General features: G+C 46.5%; 1 protein-coding gene across 3 annotated transcripts in view; it reads left to right on the top strand.

Moving 5' to 3' along the window:
* The first annotated feature begins 37 nt into the window (after positions 1 to 37).
* Positions 38 to 24190, top strand: part of scaper (S-phase cyclin A-associated protein in the ER) — a 53798-nt gene continuing 29645 nt past the window's right edge. The window contains exons 1-20 of one of the 3 annotated variants that reach the window (XM_084673163.1): positions 38 to 528; positions 3552 to 3669; positions 4161 to 4237; positions 5269 to 5466; positions 7937 to 8037; positions 9161 to 9277; positions 9794 to 9921; positions 10020 to 10318; positions 10842 to 11198; positions 12350 to 12517; positions 12832 to 12898; positions 13056 to 13173; positions 13256 to 13367; positions 14150 to 14290; positions 14415 to 14570; positions 14677 to 14819; positions 14919 to 15000; positions 15129 to 15281; positions 16539 to 16646; positions 21370 to 21506. In XM_084673163.1, the coding sequence (XP_084529289.1) occupies positions 355 to 528; positions 3552 to 3669; positions 4161 to 4237; positions 5269 to 5466; positions 7937 to 8037; positions 9161 to 9277; positions 9794 to 9921; positions 10020 to 10318; positions 10842 to 11198; positions 12350 to 12517; positions 12832 to 12898; positions 13056 to 13173; positions 13256 to 13367; positions 14150 to 14290; positions 14415 to 14570; positions 14677 to 14819; positions 14919 to 15000; positions 15129 to 15281; positions 16539 to 16646; positions 21370 to 21506 (2954 nt within the window). In that variant the 5' untranslated portion in view covers positions 38 to 354. Of the gene's footprint in view, positions 529 to 3551; positions 3670 to 4160; positions 4238 to 5268; positions 5467 to 7936; positions 8038 to 9160; positions 9278 to 9793; positions 9922 to 10016; positions 10319 to 10841; positions 11199 to 12349; positions 12518 to 12831; positions 12899 to 13055; positions 13174 to 13255; positions 13368 to 14149; positions 14291 to 14414; positions 14571 to 14676; positions 14820 to 14918; positions 15001 to 15128; positions 15282 to 16538; positions 16647 to 21369; positions 21507 to 24190 lie in introns of all 3 variants that reach the window. The other 2 variants (XM_084673162.1, XM_084673164.1) reach the window with 2 other exon arrangements.

Here is a 24190-nt window from a genome sequence, read left to right as displayed (position 1 = left end):
TGGTTGCCATGGTTAACAATAAAAACCTATGCAGGACATATAAGTCGAAGATTCAGGATGTTTACAACCCACGACTTAAATCATTAGTTATTATGATTGGTTTGAGAAAATTCCGTTTCCGCCGTCGTAAAAAAATATTTGATCGTCTGTTTGTCAATCACCACTAGGAACAATTTACTTCCGGCTCAACTGTGGGTTGTTTTTAGTTGTCAGGTGTTGTGTTGTAAATGTCGTTTAAGGTTTCGATGTCTTCTACATCAAAGCTGAAAACTAGACAAGTTGGGTTCGTTTCAGAAAGGATTTACAATTATTCCAAACATTGATTTGATTATAGCATAGTAATAGTCTCCATCAATGTCAAAAGACAGCCGCCACGATGGACGGCGACGTGGTGGGGCTGGCCAGCATCGACTTGGTCCAAGAATCGGTCAAGGAGGGGACGGGAGAGAGAGGTCTGGAAGCAACAGTTCAGGATCTTCACATGGAGGTGGCAAGAGTCGGAGCACACCCATAACCATCGCTTTGAAGGTAAAGTCGATAAATATCCTTCTAATGTTAGCTAGCTGGACTACCTTGAATCCAAGATGCCAGGCCAAGTTAAAGTACCCAATGCTAATGCAACTATCTACTGTAGCTAGCTTGTTGTAGCTAACTTGATTTGCTTAGCTACTGTATAACATAATTAGATTAATATAGCTAGCTATATTGCAGCTCTACAGTATTTGTCTCTTAATAATATGTAACTAACTAAACGGCGTTTTGTTAATTCCAGGGTCAAATTAGCCAACTGTCCTAGATTGTGTCGTCCTAGGTTGGTTTTGAGCTTGGAACCTTCAGTATTACTACCCTGCTACTAGATAACTTCTGCACCAGTACTACAATAGGCTTTCTATCTGTGACATTGTGTGGCTGATCAAAGGGTGTTGCACCGAGTTTTTGATTTTCAATGAATTAGCTAGCTACTAGCTAGCTGGTTACAAGTTAGGTTTACAGCTTGCCTGTGGCTGTTTTTGGATTGGACAGTTTAATTATTGGTTAAACAAGACGAGAGATACAGTAGCAAGCCAGTCAATTACCTTTACAAACAAGTTTAAGTGTACAAAGTGTATCAGGTTTTATTTAGGATAGTAGTCGCTAATTTGCCAGAACAAGTGTCCATCTGTGATTAACTTATCATAAAATGTTGTGTTTATTTAGCTTCGATTCTGTTTTAACTTCAGGTTTCACCAGTGCAGAGTTCTAGTTCAGACTTTATTAGTATTTTTTTTTTTTTTACACAGAATCAGCATCAAGCCTAGCTGCAGATTCAATCTCTCGGTTGTAGCTTATGTATGTGTTGGTGTTTTCCTCCAGCCATGCATGATTCATGCCTGTCTTGTTAAATTGGATGCTGAGCATCACTCCTTGGCTAATAGAGGTTTATATTAGCAACACTTGAGCCTGCAACAAGACTCTCATCCCTGGCAGCAGGGGAGAGCGGCTGAAAGGCCGGCCTGCTGTCTACACATGACCACGCAGCGCTGTGGTAGAGGGAGAGCGAGTGAGTGAGTGAGTGAGGGGGGCGGGGGGCACCGATGCAGAGCTGGCAGGAGAGGAGCTGTAAACACGACGAAAAAGAAGAGAGCAGGCTGGCGTGCCGACGGACAGCAGCCGTGACTGTAGCCCAGGGAGCTACAGTAGCTAGCTCAGCAGAGTAGCCCAAGGCTCAGCCCTGATTACGGACAGTGCAGTCGTGAGGGGACTCTCATCTTACAAAGCACTGTCTTCTCTTCATTTCCATTAGTGGAATATTTGACACAGCTGGGCAACTTTCTATTCCCACACAGTGGGAGTCTATTTTGGTCCTGCTGTCAGAAGAAGATGTCACCTAGAACTAGTGGCAATGTGAGCACAGAGAAACAGGTTGGCTGAAGTGTGCTGCAAAATTATGTCAAGGGCGGATAAGGACGATGAACCTGCTTACAGACTCTACTTCTACTCTGTATGTACTCTGTCTTTGGATCTTTCTCTTAACCTCCCTTACCTCTGTCCTGCTGTCTCTTCTTAGATCTGCTTTAAAAAAAGGAAACCTCACACCCACCACCTCACTCAGACAAAGACAGAAATGACTAGGTCTTTATTTCTTGTGCATGCAAAGTGTTTGGGTCAGGATAACATTCAGTCTGTGTTATTTCATGAATTTATTGAGTTGTTCTCCATCAAACAGCCTGCTTTTTCCGAGTGCTGGCCAGGTGGCAGGTTGTCAGCAGCTAATTAGGGGATCAGGGAAACCTTTCCATAAGCCTCCTTTAGATTGTACAGTTTGCTAATAGTCAAAAGTGTAGGCTATAGGCTAAGCCAGCCATGTCTGATGACAATGCAGGAAATACAACATCTACTTAGTTTGGAAATGTGCTACTAAGAGATACTCAGCCTACTGTTTTGATTATTTTGGATAGACCATAGCTATTTTGTTGGATAAATAATGCATTCAATATCGTAGATATCCTTTACTGTTAAAAGGGCTTAGGCTATATGTAAATAATTATGCTCACTTAAAGTAGGTCAGTGATGTCCCCCCAGGATATGAAATAGTTACAGACCCGGACACTGCATGCTGTTTATGCATGTGTAAAACCTAATGAGCCATTTGAGCAATACTCTCGGAGCACGCTGGAACAAAAGCTGCATATAATACATTCTGTGTGGGCTAATAAGAATAGATGATACCTCATAGTTATGAATGTCACACGAGCTGTAAGGTCTAACAGTCTTGGTAGTGTCACTAAAATAAGATTCTTGTCACAAGGGGTACAGTCCACACAATCTTTGAGGCTATTTGACTTTACATTATAGTTATTGACTGTTAAAATATAACATAAGTTTTATTTGAGATGAAACCAACATTGTTCCATGACTCAATTGTTGTTAAAAAAGGATGAAAAGTGGTTCAAGTCACAATTTGCAATGTGAATATGACCTTTTTTGCAAGGCAAGTCACAAGATAGCTTATATAGGGCTGATACAATTTTTGGCCACTACAAGATTCCATTTCATGATTGTAAAATCACTTGACTCCACATTTAATTTTGGGAACTTAACTGCACGCAGGCCTACTTTTATTAGCCCATTTCTTTCTTGCAAAGCAAGAATGTCTGCCTTAGGAAAGCATTGTTCACAGCCTTCACGCATGAAACCTTACACGATGCTGTGCAATCTGTGAGTTAGGACATTTGTGAATAGGGGAGTGACATTGTTTTTCCCCACTTTTTTTTACCAATCTGCCATTAGGTCAATGAATGTGGGACCAAGTCGATCTTACATGTTGTTTATCACACACAGAAACAGAGAAGACTCCTATACTCATAAATAGAATGATGATTCATTCAATGCCATTCAGGGCATTGCCTTCCCAGACAAGTCCTCACATTGCTATAAAGTACACCCATGCACTTTCCATCATACCGTAGGCCAATTGCAACAGTGTCTACTGTGAGCCCGAGATTTCAGAGATTTCAGTCTGATCAACGAGAAACAATTGGGTATAAAAGGTCTCTCTACTGTGTCTGCAGGCGTCCTTTCAGCGCTCAAACAGCCATGACAAGGTGAGAAAGATTGTAGCAGAGGAGGGCCGTGCTGCTCGCAACTTAATCGCCTGGAGTGTTCCTCTGGAGAACAAAGAGGAGGAAGGTTGGTGGCATCTGTAATCTTTTTTTATTTTTACGTTCCACTCACCCACTTTGTCTCTGTCAAGTTAGCCTGGCTAAACCATTTTGTGTCCTTTATTTTTCTTCTGTGGCTAATATTGGTGTTGACATACTGGGAGGGCATGACTTAACTCTTTGTCCCCTGGGAGTTTGGTCCCTTAGTTAGGTCCTGTTTCCCCACACACACATACACACCTCTTCAACGTCTCTCACTTGCCACAATTTTTAATAATAATAAAGTGTTATCTTATTTTTCCTTCCCACCTCCATACTTTTTTCCTTACTTTGCATGCACATTTTTACCTGTGGTTGTATGGTATGCAGACCCATAACATTGCACTCTAACACTGTATGTTTCCACTATTGTTTGCTTCTCCCTAGAAACCACAGTAATGACCATGAAAATAAGGTACTCAATGCGGATTGTTCTAGTCAGTCAATCTTATTTTTAACATTTTCATATATTTCTCATAGCAAAGTCGAAGACCAACTCCAACAGCAATCCAAGGGCTCAGAGAATCAACTCTGGTCTACAGAGAAATAAGAAACAGGTGGGCATGGTTACTGTCCATAAATCACTAAATGGGGATGGGAGCAAATAACTAAATGCTTGTTTGAAGTCGTATAGTTCTTAAGATTTTTGTCACTAGGTGGCACCACACACTAGCATATTCCGAGTCATTCCACCCAAAGACTAGCCTGACATTGTCATACTCATAATTCTAGTCAGAATATGAGTCTGAGAACCCTCCGTTGGGCTGTGACTACAGGGCGTGTTTCAAACGAGCCTGAAAAACAAATGTCTCTTCGCTCAATTGGATAGACCTACAACCAATCAGAGCAACGTAATATGTTGTTTGTTCAAAACGAATTCAACTTAAGCGCTCTTTTGTGACGTGGGTGATTACGTCACTGTTGATCATCTGTCCATTATCGTATAATGCCCGCCCTGGCAATTTCATTGGTACGCCCAGATCCTGGTTTTATGTAGTTGTTCCCCAATACGAGACCCTCCAGACCCAACTTCCCGACCAAATTTTTGTTGTGGGCGGGGAGAAGTTGGGCTGGCAGCCAGGCTACCCAAAGACAGTTCCTACAGTACAAACTGTACAAGTTGTCATTTTAGTGTTGAGTGTTTACTCAAAAAAATTACAGAAGATAATGTAAAGACTGTTCAAAAGGCCTGACACTTCAGTGTGCATCTTAAAGCTAGGGTAGTTCATGTTTTTGACAAGGACTTCATATTTGCATAAATAAACTTTACATCCTGATAGCAATCAATAAATCAAATGCTCTGACAGTAAAATCAAATAAATGTGATATCTGTGACTGTCGCAGGACTGTAATAAACATGAGAACTCATTGCGTTCAAACCAAATGCAATGATTGGACGGGCTACTTGTCTGTCTACCTACTTCCCCGCAGTTGTGCGGCAGCGCATTGATGTATTTAAGGGGAGTGGCTTTAAAGTAAGGGGGTAGGATATTTTGAGTTGGATACTTTCAAACTCAAGCCAAAAAGGCTAGTTTTGCTAAACATACGTACCCTGCCTTTAATGATTCTCCTCATTGTTTCTCTATAGAATGTGGGAGTGGAGAGCAAGAGCGCGATGGGAGCTTTGCTGGACAAGGGAGCAGAGAAGAGTCCAACTAAAGCTAGGCAGCCTCGCAAGGTGGACCTGCGGGCACGATACTGGGCCTTCCTCTTCGACAACTTGCGCCGGGCCGTGGATGAGATCTACGTCACCTGTGAATCTGACCAGAGCGTGGTGGAGTGCAAGGTGGGTCTCGGAATCTGAGGTTGGGACTCAAGCCATGAATGTGTCGTCCATTCATTTGAATAAGGTGTGTTAGAACATGGAAATATCTAAAACATGCAAGGCAAGGGGTCCCTGAGGACCAGGGTTGCGAACCACTGCTCTAGAGAAATGCAGGCCTTCTGCACTAAAGCAGATGTGTTGCTCCTCATGACCACCTGAGGGAGATGTTGGGTTGAGAAGAGTTTCTTACCCCCTTCACTGCTCTGGTTGTTATTCCTTTGGTTTTCTGCTTTGTGTCAGAGGGGCTGTCTGAAGGTGTGCCGATGAGAGAATGATCACAGGGCCCTCGCTGAGGCCTTGTTTGGGGAGTGGATATTGATGACACAATGGTGTAAACATTGTGGATGTGTGTGTTAGGATTGTGGGGTTTGCGCTGGCCATGAGGCACCCAATCTAGACTGGGTGGTGGTTGCCTGCACTGAGGTGGAACCTAATAACAGCCAACATGGTTTAGTAATAACGTATACATTTTCACCTATTATGTGAAGAGTTAGTGCCAGATCTACCTACACCCAAATACAAGGAATAAGTTCTGAGTGTAGCGCTCTAGCAACAGTTGGGCCTACAAGTGACAGCTCTCTTGTGTTGTTGTTGTTGTTGCTTTCCCCCCTATGACGTATGCAGTCCTGGGCTTGGGGTACCCCCCAACCCCTCCTCCTCCTCCTCTCCCCCAACCAGCCTTGCTAGGCTTAATGGACTGTCTGATAAATGATGGAATTAGCCGAAGGGGAAGGAGAGTGCTCCGATACCAGCCCGGCAGGCCGCAATCCCCTGGAGCGGTGTAAAGCTGCTCTGTGTGTTCTCACTCAGACACAAACAGCCCTTGTCCCGGGAGCTCCACACCACCCGCAGACATGACTAGTAGCTCAGACTGTAGCAGAACTCAACTTGGAGTTCAGAGCCCCCAAATAAGAATTTGATTCGATTTTGGCATCTGCTGATCTGTTTAATATTAACAAGACAAAGCTTAGACTGCTGAGCCTGACATGGTTGGAGGTGTTGGTTTGAGGCGTGCAGTCTTGTCCAGGGGGTCGCTTCCTGTGCTGAAATACCTTGTTGAGTAGAGCTGGACAGAAGCAGCAGATTTATACTTGCACATTAATAACGCCCACATCTCTTTAACCCCCTCCCTCCCCCCACCCACACCCTCAGGGCTAATCAGTTCTCATCAACCATTTGTTCTGTCCCAGCTGTGATTTATGCCACTTCATCTCGCAGAGCATTTCTCTGCATCTTCCCTCTTCTCAGGAGGAAACCACATCTCGCATACAACTCATGGGAACAGAACAGTTCCTTTTCTCATTTGGGTTAAATACATCAGAAATTGCAGTTGGTCAGGTGTGGCTTTTCATTCTAGACAGGCTCGGCCTGTTAGCATTTCTAACGCAGCGGTCAGGCAGCGCAGACAGCCCTCAGAAATTGTTACGAGAGGGTCCCACTGAGGTGAGTGCACGTTTTGCAGGCTGTGAAAGGGAAACCTTTTTAATATTTTCACGCCCTGTCTGTCACACCCCCTCCCCTCCCCCAGCTGCGCAGCCTCCATTATCAGATGAGCAGGAGTCAGTGGAAGACCAGGGCTGGGGCCTGGCCTGTTAACTAGCTGTAATCAGCAGGCCCGCTGCCGGACACATCTTTCACTGGCCTGACTCATCTATTAACTAAAAGCACTGTGAAGCTTTACTCTCAATTACCACTCCCTCCACGCTCCCCATCCGTCACGCCTGTCTGTGTCCCTGCAGCCCTGGGCTGAGGGAATGGGGGAGAAGGCTCTCACACAACCCACCTCCAATACGACCTTATCAGTGAGATACAGGCACACATATGGGCTAAGCTGTTGCCGCTAAACAAATATAGTTATCGTTATTTAGTTTGGTATTGTATTATGATTGTTATCTATGTAATCTTGTTATCTGAAGCAAATTCTACCCTTATGAGGAGTCTACTGTGTGTGATAAATGGTTATATAGTGGAAATCTGCGTGATATACAGTACTGTGCAAAAGTCTTGGGGACAATAAATTAATTAATAAAAAGTAAAGCAAACATTCTTTAAGAAACAATTAAATGAAAGGCGCTAAAATTGCACTTTTATACTGACACACAAATACAGAGGACAAAAAAAGTCAAAATTGTCTTTGGTTTGACTACATATCTTGGGGTGCTAAGCCTTCTGCACAGTACTGTATAGTTCTGTACTGTAGCATGTGTGTTTTCCTGGGTGGCTTGCTGTGACGCTGTTATTCCTCTGTTGTGTCTCCTGCACCCTATTTCCTTGGGTTGAGCCGGATTTGAACCCACAATGTCAAGTTCCATTTTGCGTTCCTGCGCAGTGCAAATCCCCCCACACTGCAGTTTGCAAATCACTTTGGTGAATAAATACATACAAATATAAAGGTATTGTCACTATCCCCTTGTGATTCCATGTGTTACAGGAGGTGTTAATGATGTTGGACAACTATGTGCGAGACTTCAAAGCTCTTATCGACTGGATCCAGCTTCAGGAGAAGTTGGAGAAAACCGATGCGCAGAACAGGTGATATTTTCTCTCTCTCTGTCTCTCTGTCTCTCTCTCTCTCTCAGCAGCGCTCTCTCTCTCTCTCTCAGCAGCTCTCTCTCTCTCTCTCAGCAGCTCTCTCTCTCTCAGCAGCTCTCTCTCAGCAGCGCTCTCTCTCTCTCTCTCTCTCTCTCTCTCAGCAGCTCTCTCTCTCTCAGCAGCTCTCTCTCAGCAGCGCTCTCTCTCTCTCTCTCTCTCTCTCTCTCTCTCTCAGCAGCTCTCTCTCTCAGCAGCGCTCTCTCTCTCTCTCTCAGCAGCTCTCTCTCTCAGCAGCTCTCTCTCTCTCAGCAGCTCTCTCTCTCTCAGCAGCTCTCTCTCTCTCTCTCTCTCTCTCTCTCTCAGCAGCTCTCTCTCTCTCTCTCTCTCTCTCTCTCTCTCTCTCTCTCTCTCTCTCAGCAGCTCTCTAAGTGCCATGTCTGGTCCTTGGCTGAGAGTCCCAAGCAAAGTCTGGATCAATAGCCTTGGCTGTAATTCAAGGGGATCCAGTTTATTGGCTTCTCTTTAACAGAATGACCACAACACTCGTAAATCGACTAAGGACTAAAACAAAAACAAAAAGAAACAAGCTTTTACCTCACTTTCCATTTTATACGTCTTCATACTGTAGGCTTGTATACAGGTGATGGCAGCCACCCTTGTCATTAACATGGGAAACCTTTGCTGTGTCTACAAAACACAAAATATTTCGGCCCTTAAAAAGCTGTCAGACTTGCTCCAGCTGTATATTCCATCAAGAACTCTGAGATCTTCAGATTTTGGTCTACTTTGGTGGTGATCACGCATTGTGGTCGTGTGGACAAAACTGTGGAATAGCTTACCCTTGCACATCAGATTAACACCTATCTCAACCTTCAAGTCTGTTCTAAAAACGTATTTGTCTCTTTGGCTTTAACATTCCTGAAGCATGTGGTGAACTGTTTTATCTTTTTATTACTGTACTACTTTATTTGTCTGCAGTAGTAAAATTACCTCCTGTATAGCACTTTGGTCAACGATGGTTGTTTTTAAATATGCTCTATGAATAAATATTGACCGATTGAAACGGGTATTCATAGTGTTGGATAGATAGTGGAATTCTAGTTGTCTTCCTTTGCCTACGCAGACCCACGTCATTGGCTTGGGAAGTGCGGAAGATGTCCCCTGGACGTCACGTGATGCCCAGTCCCTCCTCAGACAGGATGGTCCCTTCTCCGAATGCAAGGCGCTCCCTCAACTTTGGGTAGGTCTTGTCCTCCGCCCTCAGCCATATCCTGACACACAACGTCTTCATGTGCTGAAGGGAAACCGCATCCCCTTATTAAGAAATCAATGTTCCATGCAGTGCCCAGTCCGGCCCTGTCTCGGTCCGTATTACGTCCTCATGATCTGTTGATGGGGCCATTGATTGCTGATAGAAGGGCGCTTTGTTTAATGCGTTTTGTCGAGTCTCTCACTCCCACGCCACAGAAGCATGGGGAGGTGTAGATAAAAGTGTGGTTAAAGACTGCTGAATCATCTGTTCGATACGTGCGCTGCCCTGTAATCGGATGCAGCAGGAAATGGGTATTGATCATGACGGAGGTCTGTTGCCCGAGACGACCCTGATGCCCAGAGATAGAGGAGCACGGCTGGGCTCAGACACCAGCTAGGACGGGCCCTTCAAGATACCACTCACCTGTACAGCAACAGTTAGATGTAATGCTTGTGTTTGAGTGAATGTGTCGCTGTGTTCTGAGTGTGGGGTGTGTTTCTCTAGCGGTCCCCCTCCTACGCTGGCTGTGGCTCGGCTCACCCACAGTGGCCCTAGCTGGGCTGACCGGGTCAAATCCTCCCAGTCGCTTCCTGTCCCCTGTCCAACCAACTCTTTTCCTGCAGAGAAACCAGGTAACAGCAGCCCCACGCATACACAGGCCGGTTCCAAACCTCGAGCGTTCCGTGTGGGCTTTCGTCAAAATGGAAAATGGTCCCGTTTTTTTTAGCAGGTAAGAAAGACGCGGAAGGTTGGGAGACCGTCCAGCGCGGTCGTCCTGCCAGGCCTCGCTCTGCTGCCATTGTAGCCAAGGTCAGCCCCGTGCTGGCCAACGTCTGCCCCAGAGACGACAGCAACATAGTGAACCAGCCGCAGCAGCAACAACAAAAACAGCAGCAGCAGCAAGCTCTCCAGCCCCTCTGCCCTCCGGACAATGACAAGAGCCAGCTACTGTCCAACCCTCAGCCAATCCCAGAGGAGCAGGCTCCCCTGGAGGAGACTGGAGACCTGGAGAAGGGTCACAAGATTGAGGTATTGCTGCATGATGACGCATCTTCCTCCCACCCCGGAGCAGTCCTCACATATCAATAATGCAGGAAGACAGGAGACATGGAGCAGGGAAACTCTACACTGGTTTATCAGCCACATTGTTTTTGTTTTGGGCTCCACGGTATTCATAGACAGCCTGTCCAGACGGGGGAGATATCAGTTTTAAAGGCGATTGATTGTACACTGACAGTTCAGGGACAGAAATCCCATTTTCATCCATGAAATGAATACTCTCTCATAGTCCCAGAACACATTTGGTGAGGGTGTGTTCTAGGCATTTGCAGATATTTGAAATGCAAATATGTATTTCAGTGTTGTCATCTTTTTATCTTTGAATCAGCATTACATCTGAAGGGCATGTTAGTGCCAGCAACCCTGCATGTTATGTGTTTTTGAATGTGTGTGTGTGTTGATTTTGTGCTTTGGTTTCTGCTGTCATGAAATGCTTGAAATGTGCACGTCTTTAATGGTGTGTGTGTGTGTATGTGTGATTGTGTCGGTGCAGCCCCCAGCAGACAATGTTCAAGACTCGAGACAGTGTGTCGACGCACCCTGTGACGACGTGCCTCTCCCGGTGTCAGCCCCAACTTCCTCCAAAACCCCAGAACCCACACCAGCCCCAGCCCCAACCATAACCCTTCCTGCCCCAGCCCCAGCCCCAGCCCCGGCCCCAGCCCCGGCCCCCCCCCAGTCCCCAGACCCAGCTCAGGGCGAGGGTGTTGGCGGCGTGGAGGCCCAAGGGGGGCAGAGGGCAGAGGGGGGCGCGTCACAGGGCATGGCTCCGTCTGCTCCAAGACAGGCTGGAACTCCCATGGCAGCGGTGAAACCAGAGAGTGTGCTGGACCCCACAGAGCTTTCCACTGTGAGTGCTGAGAGATGGAGGATCAGAGGGAGGGGGGGACTGAGGAGGGGGAGGGGGGTGCTGGGGAAGGGGGGTCAGGGTTCCCCCTCTGGGGTCCTTCAACGCCTAAACAAAGTCACTGAGAAACCTCCTGGCCTGACGCATTGACGCGACAGCACAGCTCCCTCCAGAACGGCCCCAGAACAGTCTCGATGTGAGGGTGTTGGTGAGTGGTGCTGAGTGGATCGCTGTTGTAATTCTGGTGGATGCCGGAGCAGTTCCTCCTTAGGTGGCCTATAGATGCTTTTTTAAATGTTGTTGTTGGCAACTAGTGGCAGGTAGTTACAGTTAGTACTCAGGCCAGGGTCTATGGGAACACCATCTGTCCAGTGTTGGTGGCAGAAGCTGTGTCTACTGGTCAGCCCTTCTGTGTCAAGTGTATTAACATCAGTAGGTAAGTCATATCTCTAAAGTTAGCCAGGGTGACACTACTTCCCTGCTTTAGCACCTTTTATAAAGGCCAGCCCTCTGTAGAGACAAGATCTGGTTTAAATCCTCCACAGGGAAGTTTATCTGAGCCCAAATCCCCTGTAGGCCTGGTGTGTTTCTAGACTGGTCCAGACGGCAGGCTGTGTGGTTCAGAAACAGCCCAGAGCTGTTTAGACTCCACTGGAATCCTTGGTTTAAAGGCAGAAAGGCTTGGTGTTGAGAGAAATATCTCCTTAAGTCCCTTTCTTGGGAGGAGTGGCCAGTCTGGAGAGCTCCAGTATGACTATACATTAATCTACACATAATAACAATGTAAGCTTTCATGTAGGTGAACTATATAACATATGCTAAAATACAAGGGGCATAGTGACTTAGTCATATTTAAGAATTTAGTTTTTTGGAAATGTGAAATCAAATGGTCCATGGGTGCCTCCTTCCACCATCTCTTCATGCTCACAGTGAACATTTCATGCATGAGTCGTGAATGCTTCCTTCCTTGTGATTTTGTGGTGGTTGAAAGTTTGGTGCTTTTTGGTTGGCTTCTGTGGTTATCATGTTTTACCAATAATACAGCTTTAAAGTGTCCAGGCCCAAATAAAGATATTTGAGAGAGCACTTTGTTGTTGCACATGCAGCACCGTTGGCCATTCTGTATGTGAGTGTGTGTGTGTGTTTGTGCCCAGCCCCAGTCCATGGCAGAGGTCTTGGCTAAGAAGGAGGAGCTAGCGGACCGCCTGGAGAAAGCTAACGAGGAGGCCATCGCTAGCGCCATCGCAGAGGAGGAGCAGCTGACCCGAGAGATCCAGGCTGAGAACAACGACCTGGAGACCGACAACGAGAGTGACTTCTCTGTATGACACGCACACAAACTCAAACACACACACGCACACACGCTGCTTCAGCAGTCTTTAACCACAATATCACATTTACATTTAGTAATTTAGCAGATGCTGTGATCCAGAGCGACTTACAGTAAGTTCAGAAACATCCCCCAAGGCAAGTAGGGTGAAGTGCCTTGCCGAAAGACCCAACGTCATTAGGCACAACTGGGAATCAAACCAGCAACCTTCTGATTAATAGCCCGATTCCCTAACCGCTCAGCCATCTGACCCCCCAATATCAAGAACTGGTCTCACACACATGCTTGTCATTTTCTTTGCTTTAGGCAAGCATTGGCAGTGGAAGTTGTGGACTTAATTTGGATTGGAGTGACATGTTGGCTGACTATGATGGTACGTGTTCCCATTACGACAGAACACAAAGTTCCCTTGAACTACTCAGTTTGTCCATGTAGGCCAGATTGTATGTTGATGAGGAGAATCCTGAGAATTAAGGCTGGTTTTAGGAAGCTAACACCCCCCCCCCCCCCCACCTCCTGCCCCCATGCAGCTCGAGAGCCCTGGCGTCAGAGCACCTCCTGGGGGGACATCGTAGAGGAGGAGCCAGCGCGCCCCCCCGGCCACGGCATCCACATGCACGAGAAACTGTCCTCGCCCTCTCGCAAGAGGTACGCACGCTTTTACGTCCAGCGTTTTTTGGGGCCTTTGCGCTAGTCAGACATTCACATCCCCATCTGCCCTGCTCCTCAGGACCATCGCCGAGTCCAAGAAGAAACATGAGGAGAAGCAGCTGAAGGCACAACAGCTCCGGGAAAAGTTGCAGGAGGAGAAGACCCACAAGCTCCAGAAGCTTCTGGAAAGGGTGAATATCTGTCCGCAGCCATGGTGGAGAAGTTCCCCACACATCCCCGCCCTCAGACAGGCCATGAGGAGAGCTTCTGTCAGCGCACAGATAGAATCACCAAATATCAGATCAGAGACCCCCTCTCTCTCTCTCTCTCTCTCTCTCTCTCTCTCTCTCTCTCTCTCTCTCTCTCTCTCTCTCAGCAGCTCTCTCTCTCTCTCAGCATCTCTCTCTCAGCAGCTCTCTCTCTCTCTCTCTCAGCAGCTCTCTCTCAGCTCTCTCTCTCTCTCTGTCTCTCTCTGTCTCTCTCTGTCTCTCTCTGTCTCTCTCTGTCTCTCTCTGTCTCTCTCTGTCTCTCTCTGTCTCTCTGGTCCTCTGGCCTGACAGACAACCAGACCAAAGTCTGCAGGCTTTCATGACGTTTGTTTTTGTTCGCCAGCCTCTGCTGAGATGAGTGAGTCCTTGAGTAATCCAGAGTATTAACCACATAAATACATGAAGTGGTGTATATTCACAGTAGTCCCTGTGGACACACTGGTGAGGGGAGCAGCCAAAACAGGGACCCCTAGCACGTCTTTGCTAGCCGCACGTGTCAGTGCTAACCGTGAAACAAGCTGACCCAACCTGTCTTGGCCTTCCCCTCCTTTTTCTCGCTCATTTTCCTTTATCTGTCCCATCTATCCGTCTGTCTCTCTGTCTCTCTCTCTCTCTCTCTGTCTGTCTCTCTGTCTCTCTCTCTCTGTCTCTCTCTCTCTGTGTCTCTCTCTCTTACTGTGTCTCCTCTTTTCTTTTCCCTTCAGGAGAAAGAGGTGAGGAAGTGGAAGGAGGAGCTGTTGGACCAGCGTAGGAGGATGATGGACGAGAAGCTGCTCCATGCTGAGTTCAAGCGGGAGCTCCAGCTGCAGGCCATTGTGAAGAAGGCCCAGGAGGAGGAGGCCAAGGTATGCTGGCTCCACCCCCCCCCCCCACCACCACACCCCCATCTGCTCAGCCAGTGAAGGTTCCATTTCAGTACTGACTGACATTAACCTGTGTGTGTGTGTGCGTGCGTGCGTGTGTGTCTAGGTGAACGAGATAGCCTTCATCAACACCCTGGAGGCCCAGAACAAGAGGCATGACGTCCTGGCCAAGCTGACCGAGTACGAGCAGCGCCTCAGCGAGCTGCAGGAGGAGAGGCAGCGGAGGCAAGAGGAGAAGCAGGCCAGAGACGAGGCAGTACAGGTACGACCAGAACATGCCCTGGGGGTCTGTCCCCCCCCCGCCCCCGAACCTCTCTAACCCGTGACTGGTATCTCTAACGTAGCCGCCCCCCCTACTTTCCCCACAGGAGCGCAAGCGGGCGCTGGAGGCGGAGCGGCAGGCACGGGTGGAGGAGCTGCTGGTGAAGAGGAAGGAGCAGGAGGCGCGCATCGAGCAGCAGAGGCAGGAGAAGGAGAGGGCCAGGGAGGACGCGGCCCGCGAGAGGGCCAGGTCTGTACCCCCACCACCACCCAGGAGCTAGGACCAGTCTCCATGTCAGTACGCTAGATAGGATCCTTACCCCCCCGCCACCTTGTGTTGTCTCCCCAGAGACAGAGAGGAGCGTCTGGCTGCGCTGAGCGCTGCACAGCAGGAGGCCATGGAGGAACTCCAGAAGAAGATCCAGATGAAGGTCGGTGGACGGTGTTTCTTGAAATAAAAAAATAAAAATATTGCTTTAACCCTCCACAAGGGTTGCCAGGTTCATCCCCCCCCCCCCCCCCTTTTCTGTCCCCTTCATTTTCCACTCCCCCCCCCCAGCATGACGAGAGCAGTCGGAGGCACATGGAGCAGATTGAGCAGAGGAAGGAGAAGGCCGCTGAGCTCAGCAGCGGGCGACACGCCAATACTGACTACGCGCCTAAACTGACCCCCTACGAACGCAAGAAGCACTGCTCTCTGTGCAACGTGGTGGTGAGTCTCTAGATCTAACCACAGTTGGGATTAAATGTGCCACTTGTGCAATTGCTGCTTTCCGTCACTGCCAATGTCGCCAGAGTCTAAAGTTTGGTTAAATGTATGCACTCGTTTGAAATACTGATGGCTTAGTGGGGGGCTGTAGAAGCATTGCTCAGGCTCATTGTTGGGCGGCTGTAGACCCCTTGGGTCACTTGGCAGACTTATCTGCATAAAACTGCTGACGAGAAGGTGATTCAGAGGAGTTTTGGAAGAGAGCGCATTTAAATGAGGATTTAACTGCATTGATTAAACATGAACTCTGGTTTGGATATTTATGGCCAGGCATTATTTCGCTTTTCAAGTGACGGGCAACAAATCTACAGACATTTTTATCTGTGACGGGCCACCTGTCCCACCAACAAGGTCGAGACGCCTTGAATCTCTAAACTAGCTTCGCATAAAGAGGGTGTGGTGGTGGAACAAGATTGGTGAGGGGGGAACAGGAGAGACAGAATCTTGTTAAGATGTCAGATGACCTTGGCCAGTATTTGATACCAGAGATCGTCTGTGGGTCAGCAGCAAGCACTCTGCTTAATGACATTAAACACAGGCCATCCTGCACGGGCTCAGTTCCAGCTGTGAGGGAACAACAACGCCGCCTTCTCCATACTGTTTCTGTTTTGCGCAAGTTGTTCATCCTCGCGGGTTTTGTATTTTTTTTTTTTTTTGAGAACTCGTTTTTCATTTTTCTGTGTATATTAGCAGCCTATCCCAAGGATGTACAGCGGTGTAATTATCAATATAACCAATGCTTTTGTCTGTCGGTCAGAGAGAAAATATTCAATATTAAAGCGTTTTAACATTTAGCAGAACTTCTGCCTACTACCTTGCAGTCCAGCCCATTCCCCTCAGAGCTGTGTGTTTACAGTACCGTTCCACTGTAAAATGTATTCGCTGAGACAAAGGCCTATTGTCCTGAGTGAAGTCAGCCAGTCCCTCCATGCTGTGCAGCGGTTAAAGCTGTGTTTCTGTTGTGCTGTCAGAAAGGAAAAGGGAATGACATGGCATCCATGAAATGATCCCTAGTCAACTAAAAGCTTTAAACTGTACTGCAGCTCCACTCGTTTTCCATCATAAGTTGCTCGCCAAGGCCACCGGGGGCCCCTCTTTGTACTAATTGTCCTAATGGGCTCCCATGGGCCCCTCCACCACCACCCCCTATCTCCAGTATATCCCCTTGGGTCACCCCTGACCCCTGTGTTGTGTTACCAGATCACCACAGAGGTGCACCTGTTCAGCCACACCAGGGGCAAGAGACACCAGCAGGCCGTGAGGGACGGCAGCAGCATCCAGGGACGAGAACTCTCCGATGAGGAAGTGGTGGGTATCCCCAAACGCACACACACCCAACCTCTCCCTTTGCCTCCACCCACTAGCTCTCCCCACCGACATGAAGGCCTGTCAGTCACTCACATCAATCAACAGAGCTAGAAATTGCGACCATTTTGGTTGCATATGCTCTCAAATTGTGTCTGTGCGACTGAAAAATATATTTGGGAGCATTTGTGCGAGTGCAAATAATCGTTATGGTGCAATCTTTTTTCCTAAATGCTTGCTGATTAGCCTACTACAAAGTATGTGCATACAGTGACTGGTCCACTGTTCTATCCAAGGTTACATAACCAATTAAACGTAATCTTTACGTTCTCAACTTCAAATTTAGTCTGTTTAATATTCGCCATCAGTCACTCCTAATCACTGTGCTCTGTTGTCACGTGACAAGGAGCTAACTAGCGCTTGTAGTCGTGGTGCTCCTTAATATTTGGTGGGTGCTCCCAAATGTTGGCTGGTGCTCCTAATTTTTTAAAGTTGGGAGCACCATTGCCACCAAGTATAAAAAGTTCATTTCAAACCCTGAATCAATCAAAATGTAAATCAGCAATCCACTGGTTTACATTTGTTTCATTAATATTATGTTTTCTAGTCTGCTATATCAAAGCCTATTACTGGTGTTGTTTATGCAGCCGTCTTATAGTGTGAGTGCTTCCTGCTGGTTGTGTAGTATTATAAATGAGACTTGAAATACAAACGGCTTCAGTTTAGAGGCTGAGTTGAGGGCCCCTTGTGTCCAGGTCGTTCAGTCCTGGAGTGCTGTCTTTGTGATATGGCTGCTTGTTAAAGCTCCAGGTAGCCTCTCAGGGAGCCTGCAATATGAGCTTGCCTTTTCAGCAGGCTCTTTGTGAGCCTGACTACTGTTGGTGCTATATGCAGCACCTTTGCCCCCCCCCCTTTCCTTCAAACCCCTATTTTTCAGATGGAAATAATTGATACCACCCCTTGGCTCTAAATCATTTCCTGGTAATTTGTACTGTTCGACACTGTATGATAAACAAATAATGTACCTCTATTAGCATGGCTAAGCCAGTACTGTACCTCTTCAAACTCTTGAAACTCTTGCCTCAAAGTGGTCGCAGCGTATCAGACTACACTTGGTCTTTAAACTTTATTTTTTATTATATGTTTGTAATTTGTGTTTTTGGAAGTTTTTTAAAATTGATATATAAATACATACGTTTTTTTAGTTAGCAGAGCGGAGCAGCACAGTCCACTGTTTTAAGCACAATCATGGCTTCCTATGGTGAAAATAGGAGCAGACAAACAGGTTATCTACAGAAATCACCTCCAGTATAGGATAATGATACTGTTATGCTTAACATGTCCCCTTAAAGGATGAAAATGATCATCTAGAAATCTTATAGAAATGTCCTGACATTATTGTTTAGATCAGACAAAGCTAGCTTTTCTTTATTTATGTCTCAGCTCATTGTGGTGTGCTGTATTTCATTCCTCCAACTGCCAACTCCTATCCAGACAGGGGTTCCATAATTCTTGCTGGAATGAAAGATTTTTAATTAAAATGAAGGTGGTTGGCTGAACTGTACAGAGGTCACTCTATAGTTTTTCCGTGGAGGCACGCAGCAGATGCCATATTCCTTCATATTTAGTCATTTTATCCCATTTTGAGGGACTTGTGAATTAAATTGAAAATACGGTGATTATCAACAGGACTAGATCGATGAGTGAGAGGAAGGCCTGGGATTGCAATCACTCTCTTCACTCATCCTTATTAGTTGTCATCTGTCCCTGTTTAATATGATGTACACGCTGTCCATGGCCTCTCCATTCTGATGTGGGGATGTATTTATTGTTGACCTTTGACACACCACCACAAAAACTGCGGTGACCTATCTGGGTAGGATGGGCTCGTCCCCCTGTTCTCTCCCTGGGCCTGTGTGAGTGCTGAACAGGCCACTAGAGGGATCGCTAGCCTAGACTAGGCTCTCTCGATGTGGTCTCCTGAAGAGGGCATGTCCCCTGGAGGTAGTGAAGGATGTCCGGTTGATGAGACCCCTGTTGTTGAAACATGACGACTTGTTCTTGCAAAGCTCTTTCAACAAAGCTCTCTAAGCTATACGGAGATTGTTTTGATGTACGTGAAGCTGCTATTTGTCGATGGAGATTTTGTTTCAAAGATTGGAAAAAGTTAGGCGATGTTCCATACCTTTTGGGAGGGCAGAACAAGACGAGTGTTGCAATATCAGGTTTTCATGGGAAAAACTGTCATGCAAATGATTGTTCAGAAGGTAACTCAATACAGTGTACCATCACATTCAAGCTTACATGACATACAGCTGTCTGTTTCACACCAAATGGAAAGCCAACCTCACAAGCCATTGTACTGGACAAAAGCGGTGTCTGGGGAACATATTACTAGAGTGGGCTGTCTGTGTGATATATGTAGAGCTCTCTGGTTACTCCTGCCCACCTGAGTCAGGCTGTGGTATTGTTTGCGGGCCCCTGCCTTCAGGCCAGCCTCTCTAAGCACCATTGTGCTCCTGCTGCAGTCAAACACCTGTCTGTCATTCAGCCTTGTCCACCTGGAACCCTCTCACGTTGAATACGCAGTCCGTATCATTGCAACAAGTAAGCTAGCCACTGTTGCAGTTGTTTTGGTTAGTCAGATAATGTACAGGTTGTAGCCTCGAGCCTACAAGAACATACATGCTAAAAGTGAGAATCCTGCCCCTTTTTGTAGGTTCCATTGTTGTATAATTACAGCCATAAAACAACTGTGTACAAATGTCACAATATTTTCCGTGTGTGTGTTTGTGAGAAAGAGTGGCACAGCATTCTATGAGTGAGATGGTTAAGATCTTTGAGGTGTTACTAAAATAATTACATTAAGGAAACAGACGCAGAACTGAATAGCCTCTCAGAGAGATTACTGAACAGCTGCCCCCCCAAGCAGTAGGCCCTACGGTCATGGCCCATCCCTGGGAGAGCGCAAAGGCACACACACACATTCATGAAACGCTACACACAACACATGTTGGACTGACTTTTTAATTACAGTTACCCATTATTGACAGGTGACAGGCATACAAGATTGGTTGAATTGAAATTGACATAAGGTGTTGTGTTCAACTTCCTGGTTAAACAGAACTTGAAGAGCGTGCCTCTCGCTGCTTTTAAAATGTGTAACGGTTAAGCGTTGATTCAGTCAGCTTTTCCTGCAATAGTCTTATGCAATTCTATGGTTGCAAGAACTGCCCTTGAATCACTCCTAAACCCTCATTTAGATTGATCGCTTATTCATTTAGCAGACACTTTTATCCAATGTGACGTATGAATAATGCATAGAGAAAGTACAGCAGAAGATCAAGGACCTGACATGTGTAATTGTACAGTATGTCGCTGGTCAGAATCAAGGAACAGTCTTTTACCAGCCACATCGCAAATCAAACACATCTCAGCGATCAGGCATGGTGAACAACAAAGAATATTAGAAGGCAACAATAATATCTCACTTAATAAGACACAGTGCAACAATAACATTGTTGAAAGAGATATTCCTACAGTTTTCCAAAAGCATCTCAATTACAGTACTGGATAGTGCAGTGCAGCAAAAACAACAAGTCAGATGTGCAGCATCCAACACGTTTGGATGTCGTCTCTTGCTAGACGCTGTAAGAACAGGTTCTCCAATACAGTGTGCCATCAGAAAGGACAATTTTACAGGTATCACAAGAAGAAATGAACTGCAAAGTGAACCTTAGGTCAGGCAAAAGATACGTTGGTTGAGGTGAAGCTCGAACATGTCATAAATAAACAACCCATATTAATATAGTAAAAAATCGAAACCATTTCAGAGTCACATGTGACATGTTATGAGTCAGGAATGACCCAGCGGTTGCCTGCAGTGCGTGAGTAGAGGGCTGGGGTTTCCAGTCTTCTCAGGTGACATCTGTCTTTCAAAAGCGCTACCTGAAAAACCCCTATTGAAGCAGCAGGTGTATTGCCAACTCCCGTGCCCAAAGCGATCGGCCTCCCACACACAACCTCGGCAGCTGAATGGAAGCTCTTTATCGTCCCGTCCTCAGGGCCGCTGGGTGACAGGGTAATTGGGTAATTGCTTTCTGGCACATACATCATGTTGTGTTTTCAATCAGGCTCCATCTCTCCTTCTCCTGGTGGATCTTCTGCTATCCGCCTCATCTGACAGAACCACAGGCTCTCTAGATGGAAAGCAGCACCGTGGCCCCCGCCAGCACTTCAAATGAGCGGCACGTGGGGGAGATGTCCTGATAATTACAAGGCTCACTGCTCCCTGAGAAGAATGGGCCTGTATCATACATCCGCCTTGGCAGGCACACCTGCAATCACAATAGGGATGCCGTTACACACCTCAGTCCAATTAGATTTGGTTGGATTCTTGTCTGGGATCGTGTAAATGTATGTAACAGGTTGGTTTTGGAGAGCAGGTGTTGCCTGTCAAATTGCTGAGTGTTGAGAAGATGCCCAACCTGGTTACACAGGACGAAGAGCTGGTTTTGGGATAAGTAGGTTCACAAATGCAACTGGTCCTTTTACAAGGTAAAATGTACATAAACATCCTTGGACTTTAGTCAGCAGGTGAGGTTAGGAAATACACGCGTTATTTTCCTCCCCTGTCCTACTCTGGCCGAACCTCTATTCAACACCACTGTCTGCATTTCAATGACATAAGGGGATGTTAACATACAGTCTGTGTTATGTGTTTCAGGAGCATCTCTCCTTGAAGAAGTACATAGTGGACATCGTGACGGACAGCTCTGTGTCCTCGGAGAGTGCCAAGGATGGAGAGGAGAGGCAGAAAGCACGCAAGAAGGCAAAGAAGCTCAGAGCACGCATGAACTCTAGGTAAAACATTCATCCATGTCTCTTTTTCTCTCTGTCTCCTCTTCTCTTTTTGCCCATCTCTTGTTCTCGGTGCCTGTGAAAGGGTGACAGGAGAGCGTTAGACTGTAGGGCTTTATGAGTGACAAGGAGATGGCGAGCAGGCGTTATGTGCATCCCAGCTGTCCACAGAATAACACTGATGACCTTAATTTATGGCCACTTTCTGTGATTGGGGAGGAAAACTGAGAATCGATCTGAGGCCCCTGGCTTTCACCTGTTAAGAGCTTTCCCCCTAATTGCTGCCATGTTGCTGCCAAAACTGGAGCCCCCTCCAGTGTACAATAGTATGTTTAAGGTATGTGTAAACCATGCCTATTTTTCTTCTCCCGGTTATTGATTTTTAAATGAAGTATCAAAGAAAATCAATAGTAATCAACAAATAGGAGGCAGCGTGTGTCAGATCTCAGGTCTTGGCTCAATCAACCAAGTAACCTGTCACAGCTGGGAAGGAGGGAGCTACTCAACCGCTTAGAGGAGCCAACTTGTTGTTTGAGGGATTTGTCATTGGGACAGGGTAGGGGGGGGGAGGTGGTGGAGGGGGGGGGGGAAGTACAGGTATGGTACCATGTAGCTGGCTCTAAAACCCTCCAAGGTCCTGGACTGCTAATGTCCTGTCCCATTTGTCAGAAGGGAACTCTAACCTCATGGACACCTAACCGATGGTTTGGTCTGTTTCCCAGCCTTCTGGCCTGAGTCAGCAGTCATTGTAAATACGATTTTTGTCCTTCAATTTTACCAACGTGGATAAATAAACGTGGAGAAAAGTGTATTTAAAAACTGTCTTTATACTGAATTTGCTGAAAGGGAGGATGAGGGATACTTTGAGGACGCATTCTATATAAAGCGCCCTGGCCGTTATTCCCCAGTTCTTCATGACCAGTTGTCGTTGGCCAGTGGAGGGACTTGGAGCCGAGAAAGTGACAGCATGATCTGCCTCTGTTCACTGTCACTCAGGGCCCAGCCCTGTGGAGACTAGCAGGCCAGCACTTAGAGGAACAAGGCTCTCTGAGGTCATAAATATCACAAAGCCCCAGGCAGCGCTGAGGTGAGCTGCTCCACTGCCGGGTGGAAATGAGCCATTTTATTGGAGCATGCTGTAGTGTCTGTACATTTTTCACCCAAAACTCCATGCCTGGCTTGTCCTCTGTGTGAGCACAGGTATATCCACATATTTTGTGGGTCGGCTGGCTTAATAGAAGGTTATTATTCGTAATTAAATCTGGTGGCAAAACTGCGTGTTGGTAGCATGTCAGTATGTGATGGGGGATGCTTCGCGGACTTTTGAAACAGTGATACGCCTATAGGAGTGGTCGGGGCTGTAGCTGTCTGCATGTGTTTCCCTTGGCAGAGAACAGAGTGGGGCTGTGTGAGTGGCACTGAGAGGGAGAGAGGTGTGCACACACAAAGGCACCCCTGTATGGACGCCTTTACTCATTTCTGGGGTTGGGTATCGTTTGGGTTTTTACGATACTGGTGCCAAATCGATTTTTTACATTTTTTTTTATTTATTTTTTTACAAAAAACGATTTGGTCTGCCATGTTCTTTGACTTTCCGTGTTGTTGTTTCGACTTGCGTTAATGCAAATTTTCTCAGTCAGGAAATGATTTACTATTCTGATTATTCTGACACCACATGAATGCAAGTGATCTAGTGATCATGTGCGGTAATGATGCTTCATATGTCTGTTTCGGAGCACCAGAGGGCAAATATTGCTCTGACAGCTCAGGCTTTTAAGTGGCACCGAGATCTGCGTTCTGATTCGGTCCAGTACATACCAGTCATATACCCTACCCTACTCATGTCACCCCGCCTCTTCCCTCATCTGGGTAAGTGGAGGAGCTGGAGGGGGGTTACCAGCACGCACACGCTCTATATCATGTCACATTCAGTATCTTCGCCTCAATCCATGTAGGCAGCAAGTTCCTTTTTTATCAGTGCAGCTCCTAATCACTGAGTTTTTAGCTGCCATGCAACAACAAAAAGGGCCAGTACAGATCAATTAAGGGACAGCTAGTTTTGAATGGATTATTAGTTCAGCGTTATAAATTGAGATCTTTCTCCTTAGCGCTGGTCACTAATATTCACAGTGCCTGTACTATTTAGTGAGGCATGTCGCTAAAGATGATGAATGGCTCAGCAGTGGCTCTGTTTAACCTGGGAGGGTGTAAACCTGTCAGAGATTAATATTGTAATATCGGGAATGACAAACAGGTCAGGTATAGTTCAGTTTCATGTGGATTCCAGTCTGCCCTTCCTATGCAGGCCAGTCCGAGGGACGAGTTAAATAATGGGATGAAACAATAGGAGCCCCGACCCCACAGTGGAAGTGGAGGAGGTTGCTTATACGGAATTTAAACAGTCTGACCTTCAGTTCACATCTCCTGGTCCTGGGTGGAGCAGTGTCTCTCAGACAACCCTCTATCTGTCTAGAGAATATCACATTGAACAAGTATTTCTGCATCTCATCGTTATGGTCAGTTCTGTTTTGTTTTGATATGCTTTGGGAGATGTTTTCTGTTGTTGAAGTATTATTTCTACAAATGAACTCTCCTTGATGCATATTCAGTCCCATATGCGTGCCACTTATGCTGATGTATAGTGCACTTTAGGATAAGACAGTAAACTATATTAATCTACTGGAATC

The sequence above is a fragment of the Hypomesus nipponensis genome, chromosome 14 (assembly GCF_054491055.1).
Source record: "Hypomesus nipponensis isolate SF chromosome 14, ASM5449105v1, whole genome shotgun sequence".
Classification (NCBI taxonomy): Eukaryota; Metazoa; Chordata; class Actinopteri; order Osmeriformes; family Osmeridae; genus Hypomesus; species Hypomesus nipponensis.
The sequence above is the reverse complement of the archived record's forward strand: the minus strand, read 5'-3'. Positions and strand labels throughout refer to the sequence as shown.